General features: G+C 44.8%; 2 protein-coding genes across 6 annotated transcripts in view; one reads left to right on the top strand and one right to left on the bottom strand.

Annotated features, from left to right (window-relative positions):
- klhdc3l (kelch domain containing 3-like) overlaps window positions 1-12,996 on the bottom strand; it is a 182,605-nt gene that overhangs the window by 30,793 nt on the left and 138,816 nt on the right. The gene's annotated exons all lie outside the window — the stretch shown is intronic.
- The window catches only part of epb41l5 (erythrocyte membrane protein band 4.1 like 5), a 204,997-nt gene that overhangs the window by 162,687 nt on the left and 29,314 nt on the right, over window positions 1-12,996 (top strand). For all 3 annotated transcript variants that reach the window (XM_072258719.1, XM_072258718.1, XM_072258717.1), the window contains 3 exons: window positions 2,770-2,871; window positions 4,335-4,396; window positions 8,937-9,041. In XM_072258719.1, the coding sequence (XP_072114820.1) occupies window positions 2,770-2,871; window positions 4,335-4,396; window positions 8,937-9,041 (269 nt within the window). The remainder of the gene's footprint in view (window positions 1-2,769; window positions 2,872-4,334; window positions 4,397-8,936; window positions 9,042-12,996) is intronic.

The raw sequence follows: 12,996 nt of genomic DNA, 5'->3' as shown, positions 1-12,996 counted from the left end.
ACGGTTGGTGAATTTCAGAAGCAGTTCAGTGAAACACTTCGGTGAGTCTGAAGTCACAAATGGGAGAGCTTTCGAAAGATGCTGTTGAATGACAAAATGACTGTTCTATGCCTCTAGTTTTATTTATTTAGCTCAGTTTAACTTTGCCCGGCTACCGTGGCTGGGGTTGAAAGTCTGTCACAGTTACAGCGACCCAGGTTCATTCATGACCTCAGGTGCTGTATGTGTAGAGTTTAAATCTTCTCCCTGTGGCCACATGGGTTTCCCTGTTTCCTCTCATCTGAACACGTGCAGGTTGATGGGCTAATTGGCCACCACAAGTTGCTTTATAGGGTGCAGGTGATGGCTGAATGTGGGAGGAATTGACGTGTGTGGGCAAAATAAAATAGGATTAGTGCAGGATTAGTGTAAGTACACCCAGTGGCCACTTTATTGGACCCTTACTGTTCATGGTCTTCTGCTGCTGTAGCCCATCCACTTCAAGATTCGTTGAGTGGTATGTCAGTGATGCTCCACTGTTGTACCTTGTGTTTATTTGAGTTACTGTTACCAGTCTGCCCATTCTCCTTTGACCTCTCTCATTACACGGCATTTTTGACTACAGAACTGCCACTCACAGGATTTTTTTTTTGTTTTTTGCACCATTCTCTGTAAACTCTGGAGACTGCTGTGTGCAAACATCCCAGAAGACCAGCAGTTCCTGAAATACTCAAACCATCCCGTCAGGCACCAATAGTCATTCCACGGTCTAAGTCACTTCGACCACATTTCTTCCCCATTCTGATGTTTGGTCTGAACAACAACTGAACCACTTGACCACATCTGCATGTTGCTGCCACATGGTTGGCTGATGAGATATTTACATTAACGATTAGTTGTACAGGGGTACCTAATAAAGTGGCCACTGAGTGTAGGTGCTTGATGGTCAGCACGGGCTCATTGGGGTTATTTCTCACCTCAACTCTGACTTGATTCCTCAACCTACAGACTAATCTTCAAGGACTTCACAATTCATGCTCTCAGTATTACTTGTTTTATTATTTGAACAATTTGTTTCCTTTTGCATATTAGGTGTTTGTCAGTCCTTGGTATTTATAATTTTTCATAAATTCTACTGTATTTTTTTTCCCCTGTAAGTTCTTCCTGAAAATGAATCTCCGGGTTGTATATGGTGACATATATGTACTTTGATGTTGCATGTGATTTGATGCAGTTGAACTCGTGTTTGGATCAGTGGTACAGCCTCTCCTTTGCTGACCTAGTAGCTTAACCATGTTGCCTTGTTTCTCACAAAGTAGTCTATCCCAACCCCAGTGACACCAAGTGAGTTCCTGAGAGAAACAACATATTATAGTGAGAGTCACATGGAGGCCCAGGTACCCGTAGTTATCTGAGAGCTGCCTGGGGACAGAGTCAAGGTTCAACATACAGAGGACGTTTACTGGGACGCTACCTGGATTAGAGAACATGTATTATGAGGAAAGGTTGAGTGAGCTAGGGCTTTTCTCTTTGGAGAAAAGGAAGATGAGAGGTGAATGATTATAAAGGGTTATAAAATGACAAAGGGCATACATAGAATGAACAGCCAACACCTTTTTCCCCAGGACGGCATCGGTTAATACGAGAGGCCGTACTTTTAAACTGATTGGAGGCAAGATGTCGGAGGGAGTTTTGTTTTTACATGGTGATAAGTGCATGGACTGACTGCCAGAGGTAGATACTTTAAGGACATTTAAGAGATTCTTACATAGGTACATGGACGGCAGAAAAATGGAGAACTGCGTGGGAAGGGTTAGATTGATTTTGGAGTAGATTAAACAACAACATGGACTAAAGGGTCTGTACTGTAATGCTTTGTGTTCTCTATTTTCTGACTATGTTACAGTACAACTTCTTGATTGAGAAATTGTTGCTGGTTAGAGCTGGAACTCAGACATTGGATTTACATCTACATGTTGGGTAACATAACACAGGCCCAAGAGACATGAATTGTTGAGTTACTGCCTCGGTTAAGGGGTTGAGTCATCGAGTAAACAGCACAGAAACTGGTCCTTCAGCTCAACTGGTCCATGCTGACTACTGTATCCTTCCTGCTAGTCCCAACTACATGCATTTGGCCAGTAACCCTCGAGGCCCTTCCACTCCATGGACTCCAACATTGCAGTTGTCCCCACCTCGACCACTTTATCTGGCTGCTCATTCCAGGTACTCACTGGCCCCTGTGTAAATAAATTACCCCTTAGGTCTCTTTTAAGTCTCTCTCTTATCTTGTATCTGTGCCCTCTGGTTTTGAACTCCTCAACCCTGACTATGACCGTCCACCTTGCCCATACCTCTCATGATTTTATAAACTTATGTGAGGACTCCTCTCATTCTCTTCCCCTCCAAGGAAGAAAGATCCAGCCTGGTCAGCCTCTCTCTATAACTCAAACACTTCAGTCATGGAAGCATCCTCATAAGTTTCCTTTGCACCTTCTCCAGTTTGACAATGTTTTTCCTGTAACCCAGTGGCCAGATCTGTACACAATCATCCAAATACAGTCTCACCAATGATGTACATTATTGCACCATAATGGCCCTACTCCTCAGCTCTGCCCTGACTGATGTCCACCAGCATGCTTCACCACCCTGTCTGCTTGCCTGCACAAGTAGACAGTGCTTAGGACTTCCCTCCGCTTCAGGGAGTGTTAAGCACTGATGATGTGTGTAGTATTGGAGTTCAGACAGAGGAGGACTTCCTAACTTGAGATGTTTTCCTGTTTGTGCTAGGATGAAATTGTGAAGACATTGGACAAGTGCCTGAAGAACGCAGCAAATGACATTGGCCCAGGACTTCCTGAAGATGTGAAAGGCAACATTTTGAAAACACAGGTGGAGTATTCTGTGAGGTTATTTTTAAAGTTAAATAACTGGGCTTCTGGAAAAAAGTGAAAATTTTAAAATTGTAAGTGTCAAAGCAGGAAACATGATTAGGGTTAATCGGGGTTGCCGGTCCAAAGGCGTACCGGGTAGGTTATTTGTTCATTGTAAATTGTCCCGTGATTGGATTAGGGTTAATCGGGGTTGTGGGGTTGCCGGGACAGTATGGCTCGAGGGGCCGTAGGGCCTACTCCGTGCTGTATCGATAAATAGAAAATAATACAGATGCAGGTTAGAGGAGCAGCACTTCCCTCCGTGGTAGTCTCCAACCTGAAGATAAAGATATTAACTTATCAAACTTCGGGTAACCACTCCACTCTGTCCATCATGTTTTTCCCTTGTCCCACTGGCTCCATCATCCCTTCTCCTCCCCCCACCCTGCCCTCTTGATCTACCCATCCTCCCTCTGTTTGCCTACCTCTCTCCCTCCCCTTTATCCCATGGACTACAGTCCTCTCTTATCCGATTCTGCTTACTCCAGCCGTTTGTAGCTGTAGCCTGGCATCTTACCCCTCACTCTCCTGTCTGTCAGTCCTGTCTCATCTGGATCCACCTATTACCTGTCAGCCCTTGCTCCACCCCGACTATCTCCCCTCTTCTTTCCAGTCCTGATTAAGGATCTTGACCTGTCACAGTAACTGTCCATTTCCCTCCATAGATGCTGCCTGATTCGCCGAGTTCCTCCAGCATTATGTATATTGCTGTAGGTTATTCAGTACAGCTTGGACCATAACTGCCAGCAATTCCATTGATGCTCACATCCCATGGAAGAGTAACTAACATTGCAATCCCATTGGGATGCTGAAGGGCAAGTGACTATTAATACCCCCAGATTACTGGTAGAGATACTGCACGGTAACAGCACGATGACCCCGGGTGACCTATTACACCCATGTGACCAATTAACTAACTTAACCCGTACATCGTTGGGCTGTGGGAGGAAATCAGAGCACCTGGAGGAAACAGTCACAGGTAGAACATACGAACTTACAGGCAGTAGCAGGAATTGATCCAGGGTCGCTGGTTCTGTAAAACGTTTTGCTAACCTGCTAAGCTACCGTGCCAAGGTAGTGTAAAAGTCAAGCAAGTCAGAAGAGATTTGCTGTGAAGGAACCTATTTAAATCATTTGAAATAATTGAGCCTTTCAAAATGGTTTCCTTAAAATGGAAGGAAAATTTAAATGAATCTCAGTGATATTTTTTCTCTGATCAGGAAGGACACGTGTAAAGCATTGGAAGTGTAATTGGACAATGACATTGTTAGCATAGAGATTGTGAATCTGGTCGTGTTAAATCTGGTGATAACATGAAATGGTGTGTGATATTGTTTATATTTGTTGTAAACTAATCCCTTTGTAATACAAATTATAATGTTAGATTTTTTTATTGATAGGATTTTCTGTTTTCTATCTTAGGTGGTTAGAAATGACACTGGAAGGAATGGGAAAAATTCTAACCCATTTGACACAGATTTCAGGTGAGATGCAGACCAAACACTTTTGAACTGGAGAATTTTCTTTTTAGTCAAAATGTGACTTCCTAAGAATCTTTTTTCTCCCCCATTGTTCTTGCCTGTCTCCAGAAGCATGTTCTGACCCCCAGATACATTTTCACAATCCAGTGGTTGTCTGCCAATACCTTGGTCACAAGTCAAGCCTGGACAGTGCTAGTCAGGAGGTTATCTGACTGTGTACAGTACAAGCCAGCACACCGTACGGTTAGACTTATGCACGCTCTGGCTTTGGCACATTGGCCTTCATGTTTCAAAACACTGAGTGCAGGAGTTTGGATGTTATGTTGAAGTTGTATAAGATGTGGTCACGCCTAATTTAGGATATTGTGTGCATTTCTGGTCACCTGCCTATAGGAAAGATATTAATAAGAGCATAAAACAGATACAGAATTAGGCCATTTGGCCCATTAAGTTTGCTTTGCCATTCCATCATGGTTGAGTTATTATCCCTCTCAATCTCATTCTTCTGCCTTCTCCCTGCAGCCTTTGACACCCTTACTAATCAAGAACCTATCAACCTCTGCTTTAAATATAACCAAACCTTGGCCTCCACAGCCATCTGCGGCAGTGAATTCTACAGATACATTCACAACCCTCTGTCCAAGGAAATTCCTCCTCATCGCTGATCTAAGTGGGCATCCCTCTATTCTAGAGTGTGCTGGCTGATCCTGAACACACTCGCTATAGGAAACATTCTCTCCGTATCCACTCTATCTAGGCTTTTCAGTATTCGATAGGTTTCAATGAGATCTTCCACTCATTCTTCTAAACTCCAGTGAGTACAGGTCCAGAGCCAGCAAATGAAAGAGTACAGAGAAAATTCACAAGGATGTTGCTGGTACTTGTGGACCTGAGTTCTTGGGAAGGATTGAGTGAACGTAGAACATACAACACTACAGCACGGTACAGGCTTCTTCTCCCATGATGTTGAGCTGACCATAAATTAGGAAGGTCAGGACTTTATTTCCTACAGTGTAGAAGAATGAGAGGAGACTTGATAGAAGTATACAAAATTATGAGCAGCATAGGTAGAGAAATGCAAGCGGCCCTTTTCCACTGAGGTTTTGTGAGACTAGAGCTAGAGGTCATAGATTTAGGGTGAAAGGTGAATTATTTAACGGGAACATGTGGGGGAATTTCACTCAGAGTGTGGAACACTTGTGATTCTGCAGATGTTGGAAATCCAGAGCAACACGCACAAAATGCAGGAGGAACTCAGCAGGTCAGGCAGCATCTGTGGAAAGGAATAAACAGTCGATGTTTCAGGCTGAGGCCTTTCTTCAGGACTGGAAAGGAAGGGGAAAGGTGCCAGAATAAATAGGTGGGGGGGGGAGGGTTGTGGGAGCAGGGATAGCTAGAATGTAATAGGTGAAGCCAGGTGAGAGGAAGGGTAAAGGGCTGTAGAGGAAGGAATCTGATAGGAGAAGAGAGAAAGGGAAGAAGAAGGGCACTAGGGGGAGATGATAGGCAGGTAAGGAGAAGAGTTAGGAGGCCAGAGTGGGAATAGAAGATGAGCGAAAGGGGAGAGGAAAATTTCATCTCCCATTCACCTCCTTCCTTCTCTGCATTCAGGGCCCCAAACAGTCTTCCAGGTGAGGCAAGACTGAAAAGGAAGGGGGAAGACACCAGAATAAAAAATTGGGGGGATGGGAAGGAGGATAGCTTGAAAGTGATAGATTAAGCTGGATGTGTGGGAAAGGTAGAGAGGAAGGAATCTGATAGGAGAGGAGATTCACCTCTCCTCTTCACCTTCAAGTCTGTTTGGGTTGTCTCTAGTATATCGTGCTCCAGTTTTGGCCTGTTCTACCTTGGTGAGACCTGTCGTAAATTTGGGGGGCCGCTTCATTGAGCACCTCTGCTCCATCCGCCGATAGTGGAATTTCCCAATGGTCAACATTTTAATTCCATTTCCCATTCCTGTCCGACAGGTCAACCCATAGTCTCCTCTTGTGTCATGATGAGGCCACTCTCGGGGTGTAGGAGCAACACCTTGTATTCCATCTGGGTAGCCTGATGTATGAACATCATTTTTCCTTCCTGTGAATTTTTCCCTCCTCCTTTCTTCCTCCTCTGTTCACCAGATGGGCCTCTTACTACTTCTCCTCACCTGCCTATCACCTCCTTTGGTGCCCCTCCTTCTTATCTTTCTCCTATGGCCCACTCTCCTCTTCTATCAGATTCCTTCCGCTCCAGCCCTTTACCTTTCCTACCCACCTGGCTTCACCTTTCACTTTCTAGCTATCCCCCTTCCCCCACTCCCCCCCCCCACCTTTTTATTCTGGCATCTACCCCCATCCTTTCCCGTCCTAATTAGGAGGTCTTGGCCCAAAACTTCGACTGTTTATTCATTTCCATAAATGCTGCCTGACCTGCTGAGTTCTTCCAGCATTCTATGTGTGTGGCCAGCAGAAGTGGTGGGTACAGGTTTGGTTTCAACATTTAAGAGTTTTGGATAAGTACATGTAGGAGTACGGAGAGTTATGATCCAGGTGCAACTCAATGGGACTGGGCAGAGTGATAGTTTGGTATAGACTAGATGGGCTGAATGGCTTGTTTCTGTGCTATAGGTATGACTCCTAACTCCTTGGATGACAGACATAAACAGGACTATTGGCTGGCTGTCATGTTTATTGGTGTTCATATTTGTGACCCAACAAAGACTGAAGGCTGGCTTTATTTGTCCCATGTACATGTCTTTGGAAGCTGGGAGGAAAGCGGAGCACCCAGAGGTAGCCCACACAGTGACGGGGAGCATACAGAGTTCTTACAGACGGTGGCAAGAATTGAACCCCAGTCAGTGATTGCTGGGGCTATAAAGTGAGTACACAAACCGCTGTGCCACCATGCTGCCCATGGGAAGAGCAGGCTACGAAACCTGGTGACTTGTGGAAAAGGTGCCCCAGTGTTCAAAACCCAATGTTATCACACTGCAGCCTTGGGCCATGCTTGAAGAACTGATTTGTGTCCTGGTTTTACTTGCAATGTTTGATTTCCATTCCGCGGTTCCAGAATCCTGTGAGTTCTCCTGCAGATTAAAATGACTTGAGAAGTCTGTGTAATGGGATGTGATTGGCAGGGTTAATGCTTTTTCTCTGCATGCCCTAAAGCGAAAATTGTTCAATTGCATGCAAATAAGGTTTGAGCATGCTTCAATTTAAACTAGCAGTGGACATTGCAAAGTTTTGCTCAACATTTAATATATTCCATCTGCCTGTGGTCAAATACATTCAGTAAATTGCACTCTAGGGGCAGCTTACTGATCAATGAACTTATCAACCCAGACATCTCTGAGACGTGGGAGGAAATCAGTGTGGTCGTCACGGGGAGAAAGAACGCAGAAACTCCAGACCCGCAGCATCGGATGTCAGCATTGAAGCTGAAGTCATTGGTGATTTGCTGGTTGTACCACCATGCTGCCTTTCACCATTAGGATCTGGGGCACCAGGCAGAGATAGTAATCAGGGAATTCAGAGGGAGTAACAGGCAGTCTACTTGAGGAAGTCAGCGGATCAAGCAACGCCTGTGGGGTGGAGAGAAAGGAATTGTTCACATTTTGAGTCAAAACCCTGCATCAGGGAGTTCAGAGGGCCCTGCTAACCGGGAAGTGTGATAAGAATGCAGAATGCACTCCCATTGCAGTGGTTTGATTAGTTTATGGAGATGTTGGCAAAGGATATGGAGAGCACGGAACATCAAAGAGAGTCAAGGAAAGACTCAAGTGAATTCTAACCCCTAGCTTGGACTGTTTGATCTTGTATATTGGTTGTTGTGAGACAGTTGGTGGTCTAGTATGGACTGTTTGGACATGTATATTGGTTATTGTGAGGCCTAGTGGTCTAGTATGGACTGTTTGGACATGTATATTGGTTATTGTGAGGCCTAGTGGTTTGGTGTGGACTGTTTGGACATGTATATTGGTTATTGTGAGGCCTAGTGGTTTGGTGTGGACTGTTTGGACATGTATATTGGTTATTGTGAGGCCTAGTGGTTTGGTGTGGACTGTTTGGACATGTATATTGGTTATTGTGAGGCCTAGTGGTTTGGTGTGGACTGTTTGGACATGTATATTGGTTATTGTGAGGCCTAGTGGTTTGGTGTGGACTGTTTGGACATGTATATTGGTTATTGTGAGGCCTAGTGGTTTGGTGTGGACTGTTTGGACATGTATATTGGTTATTGTGAGGCCTAGTGGTTTGGTGTGGACTGTTTGGACATGTATATTGGTTATTGTGAGGCCTAGTGGTTTGGTGTGGACTGTTTGGACATGTATATTGGTTATTGTGAGGCCTAGTGGTTTAGTGTGGACTGGTTGGATGTGTATATTGGTTGTTAGACTGTGAATGGTCCAATATGGATTAGCTGGGCGTGTATATTGGTTGTCGTGAGACAGTTGGTCTAGAATGACATGTTTGGACATGTATATTGGTGGTTGTGAGACGGTCAGTGAAATCCCCTTGTGTATTTTTTACTGTTTAATTTTTCCATTTCTCTTCCTTCAAACCAGGAGCTTGGGAGTCACAGACTCTATTTTATTGCCGAGCAGAATTCCCAAATGGCAAAGTGGCGGGGATCTATGGAGAAATATGCCAACTTGTGATCCCTTCACCTGGTAGGTCTTTACTGGGGTTTACCGATTAAGCTACAATTAGATTGATCATAACAAAGAAGAATCTTTTCTGCAGGGATGCAAAATCACTCACGACAAGCATTAATTCCTGTTATGGGGAAGCAGATTCGCGGGTTCGGTAAATGAGACAGAAGAAACTGATTATGAATAAGCATGTTAACTATTTATTTACAGATGAACAGTAAAACTTTCAACCAAATACCTAAATCTAACAAGAACTTAACTAAGCTACCCTAAGACACTAAACATTCAGTAACACTTCAAGCTCAACAGGTTCTTAATTAAATCTACCCAAGTTAAACAACTACAAACTAAACCTACAACAAACAGATACTTAGCTAAGAGTGCACATGTGCCCTCCTATATCTGCAGCACATTTTCCCAATGGGTCTTCAACACTGGTCGCAACCTCAGTATGAAGAGGAGCTCCTGGAGACAAAGGAAAGAGAGCGAGTCTCTCTCACGTGCTATTCTTATATCCCTGAGGCACCGGGGTATCACCATATATCACCATCCGCAGAAGTTCAGCTTTGTATGGGAACGGGAGATGCACCTGTTCAGAAGTATCGAAGGATACTGGGTCTGAGTAGGAAAATCAGCCAATATGTTTTAGAACTCATTAGGCAACTGGACCAAATGAGACCAGAAAAGCAGCCGGGGAAATGCTAGTCATGAAATGGAAGAGACTGTTTCAATGTCGTTACTGTTGTTAAACCAGTTACCGTAATGAATGTGTTGCATTACCGATGTCTAGAGAGTTATAGCTAATGTTTTGAACAGCTTTGGATTGGATGGAGCCAGATCCCATGACTCTTTGTCTTTGCTTAAGGTGAAATTTAGTTTTAACTGTTAACCTGCAGCTGAAGAGAGATCCAAATTTATTTTTTACAGTGAATGCCTAGAACCTTTGCGCTGTACTGTAGTAATTTTATGTATTGCACGGTACTGTTGTCGCAGAAAAATTACGAACACTCTCTCCGCTCTATGTTGACAAATACAGTGCAAAGTTCTTAGGCACCCTAGCTATATATCTGTGTGCCCAAGGCTTTTGCGCAGTACTCTTAATGTAGTACTTTGCATATCCTTGCTGCCCCACAGCTCTGTGATAACTGTGGAACCAGGTGAGCCACTATTGTGGTTACATGTTTGAGGCAACAAAATGTAGTATCTGTCTTGCAGTTTTCAATAGATTAAATTCTACTACTTACCGAGAGAGTTCTCTGTGATCCTGACTGCAGTTTAGACCATAAAACCATAAGACAAAGGAGCAGAAGTAGGCCATTCGGCCCATCGAGTCTGCTCCGCCATTTTTATCATGAGCTGATCCATTTTCTCCTATTTAGTCCCACTCCCCTGCCTTCTCACCATAACCTTTGATGTCCTGGCTACTCAGATACCTATCAATCTCTGCCTTAAATACACCCAATGACTTGGCCTCCACTGCTGCCCGTGGCAACAAATTCCATAGATTCACCACCCTCTGACTAATATCTGGTTTACATACCACCAATGTCTGATGTTAAGCAAGCGTTCAATGTGTTGAGTGCTGCCATCAGCGAACAAGAAACAGTCTGCTGCAGCCCCTTTCACATCATTGTCGGGGACTTCAGTCTGGCTTGTTTGAAGAAATCTTTGCCCAGTTCTCATCAACGAATCACCTGCAGCACCAGGAGTCCCAACACACTCGGCCACTGCTACACTACCATAGGGAATGCCTACTGTTGCACCCCTGGACTGCATTTCGAGAAAGCTGATCACCCAGTTGTCCTCCTCAACAGCATACAGACAGAGGCTGCAGAGCAAGGATCCAGAGGAAGGATAATGAAGAGGTGGTTGCAGGAGACCGAGGAGTGGCTATGGGATAGCTTCAAGTAAGTGGACTGGGCCACATCCCAAGGATTCATGAGAGGATCTGAAGGAAGACACCACTCCTCAGTTCCTGACCTGTTGAGTTACTCCAGCAATCTGTGTGTGTTAACTTGAGCAAAGTTGTCCACAGAAGTTTGTTGTGATTTTTTAATTTATGAGATATAGTGTGGAATAGGCCCTTCTGACCCTTCAAGCTGTACCACCCAGCAGCCCCCAGTTTCACCCTAGCCTAATCACGAGACAATTTACAATGACCAATTAACCTACCAATCCATAAATCTTGGGGCTGTGGAAGGAAGCTTGCGCAGTCACTGGAAGAACGTACACACTCCTTGCAAACAGTGGTGGGAATTGAATCCGGGTCACTGGTACTGTAAAGTGTTGTGTTAACCACTATGCTACCATGATCTTTAGCCCCTCCTTCAACCCCACCCTCACCCATTCAGTGAGGTAGTGTCCGTGGGTTCATGGTCATTCAGTGAGGTAGTGTCTGTGGGTTCATGGCCATTCAGTGAGGTAGTGTCCGTGGGCTCATGGCCATTCAGAAATCTGATGGTGGAGGGGAAGACGCTGTTCCATCTTTCGATTCCTGTACCTGCTCCCCAATGGTAGTAATGAGAAGGTGGCATGTTGCGGTGAGGGTGATAAGAAGATAGCCTGTTGCGGTGAGGGTGATGAGAAAATGGCATGTTGTGGTGAGGGTGATGAGAAGATGGCATGTTGTGGTGAGGGTGATGAGAAGATAGCCTGTTGCGGTGAGGGTGATGAGAAGATGACATGTTGTGGTGAGGGTGATGAGAAGGTGGCATGTTGTGAGGGTGATGAGAAGATGACATGTTGTGGTGAGGGTTCTTCATGATGGATGCTCCTTCTCGAGGCACCATCTTTTGCCCTCTTCTCTTTGTTACCATCAGGAAGGAGATACAGAAGCCTGAAGACGCACATTCAGCGATTCAGGAACAACTTCTCCTCTGCCCTCTGATTCCTAAATGGACATTGAACCCATAAACAATACCTCACTTTTATTTTCTGTTTTCGTACTATTTTTAATTTGACTATTTAATATATATATTTTACTTGTTGTATTTGATTTATTTTTTTTCTATATTGTCATGTACTGCATTGCACTGCTGCCGCTAAATTGACAAATTTCACGACATAAGCCGGCGATGTTAAACCTGATTCTGAAGATGTCCTCAGTTGTGCCCATGATGGAGCTGGCTGAGCCTATTACCCTGTCTGGCCTCCTCCAATCCTGTATGTTGGAGCCTCCAGTGATGCAACCAGCCAAAGGCAGATGCCAAGCCAACACTTGATTTGAGTGCCATGATTAGCAAACAAAAAACTGCCTACTCCGATGCCTTTCACATCATTGCCAGGGACTTCAAACAGCCTTGATTGAAGAAACTCTGTCCGATTATCATCAACATATCACCTGCAGCACCAGGGTTCCCAACACACTGGACCACTGTTCAGCGATGATCAGGGCTGCCTTGCGTTTCGTCCCTGGTCAGCATAGTGGGATGTCAGATCATCTAGTTGTCCTTCTGCCTGCCTGAGTACAGGCAGAGGCCAAGGAGCAAGGCTTCAGCGATGAGGACAACAAAGTGGTGGACACAGGAGGCAGAGGAACAGCTTCAATTCAGTAGACTGGGCAGTGTTCAAGGACTCATCTGAGGATCTGAGTGAATATGCTGTGGTTGTCACGGAGTTCATAAAGTCATCAGTGTCATTCGGTCATCCCCACCCAGAAGCTCTGGATGAACCAAGAGATCCGCAATCTGCTGAGGGCCACATTAGTGGTGTTCAAGTCTGGTGACAAAGTAAGATACAGAAGGTCCATAAAGCCATCTCAAATGCGGAATTTGGGACCAAACTTTTATGCTCGCTTTGACCGACAAAACATGGAGCCCCTTCCATGAACTTTCACAGCCCCAAATGACCCTGTGGTTTCAGCCTCTGAGGCTGATCTGGGAACATTCCTCTGGAGGGTGAACCCACTGAAAACATCTGGCCTAGACAGTGTACCTGGCCATGTACTGAAGTCCTGTGATAATCAACTGGTATC

The sequence above is a fragment of the Mobula birostris genome, chromosome 5 (assembly GCF_030028105.1).
Source record: "Mobula birostris isolate sMobBir1 chromosome 5, sMobBir1.hap1, whole genome shotgun sequence".
In the NCBI taxonomy this organism is placed as follows: Eukaryota; Metazoa; Chordata; class Chondrichthyes; order Myliobatiformes; family Myliobatidae; genus Mobula; species Mobula birostris.
The sequence above is the reverse complement of the archived record's forward strand: the minus strand, read 5'-3'. Positions and strand labels throughout refer to the sequence as shown.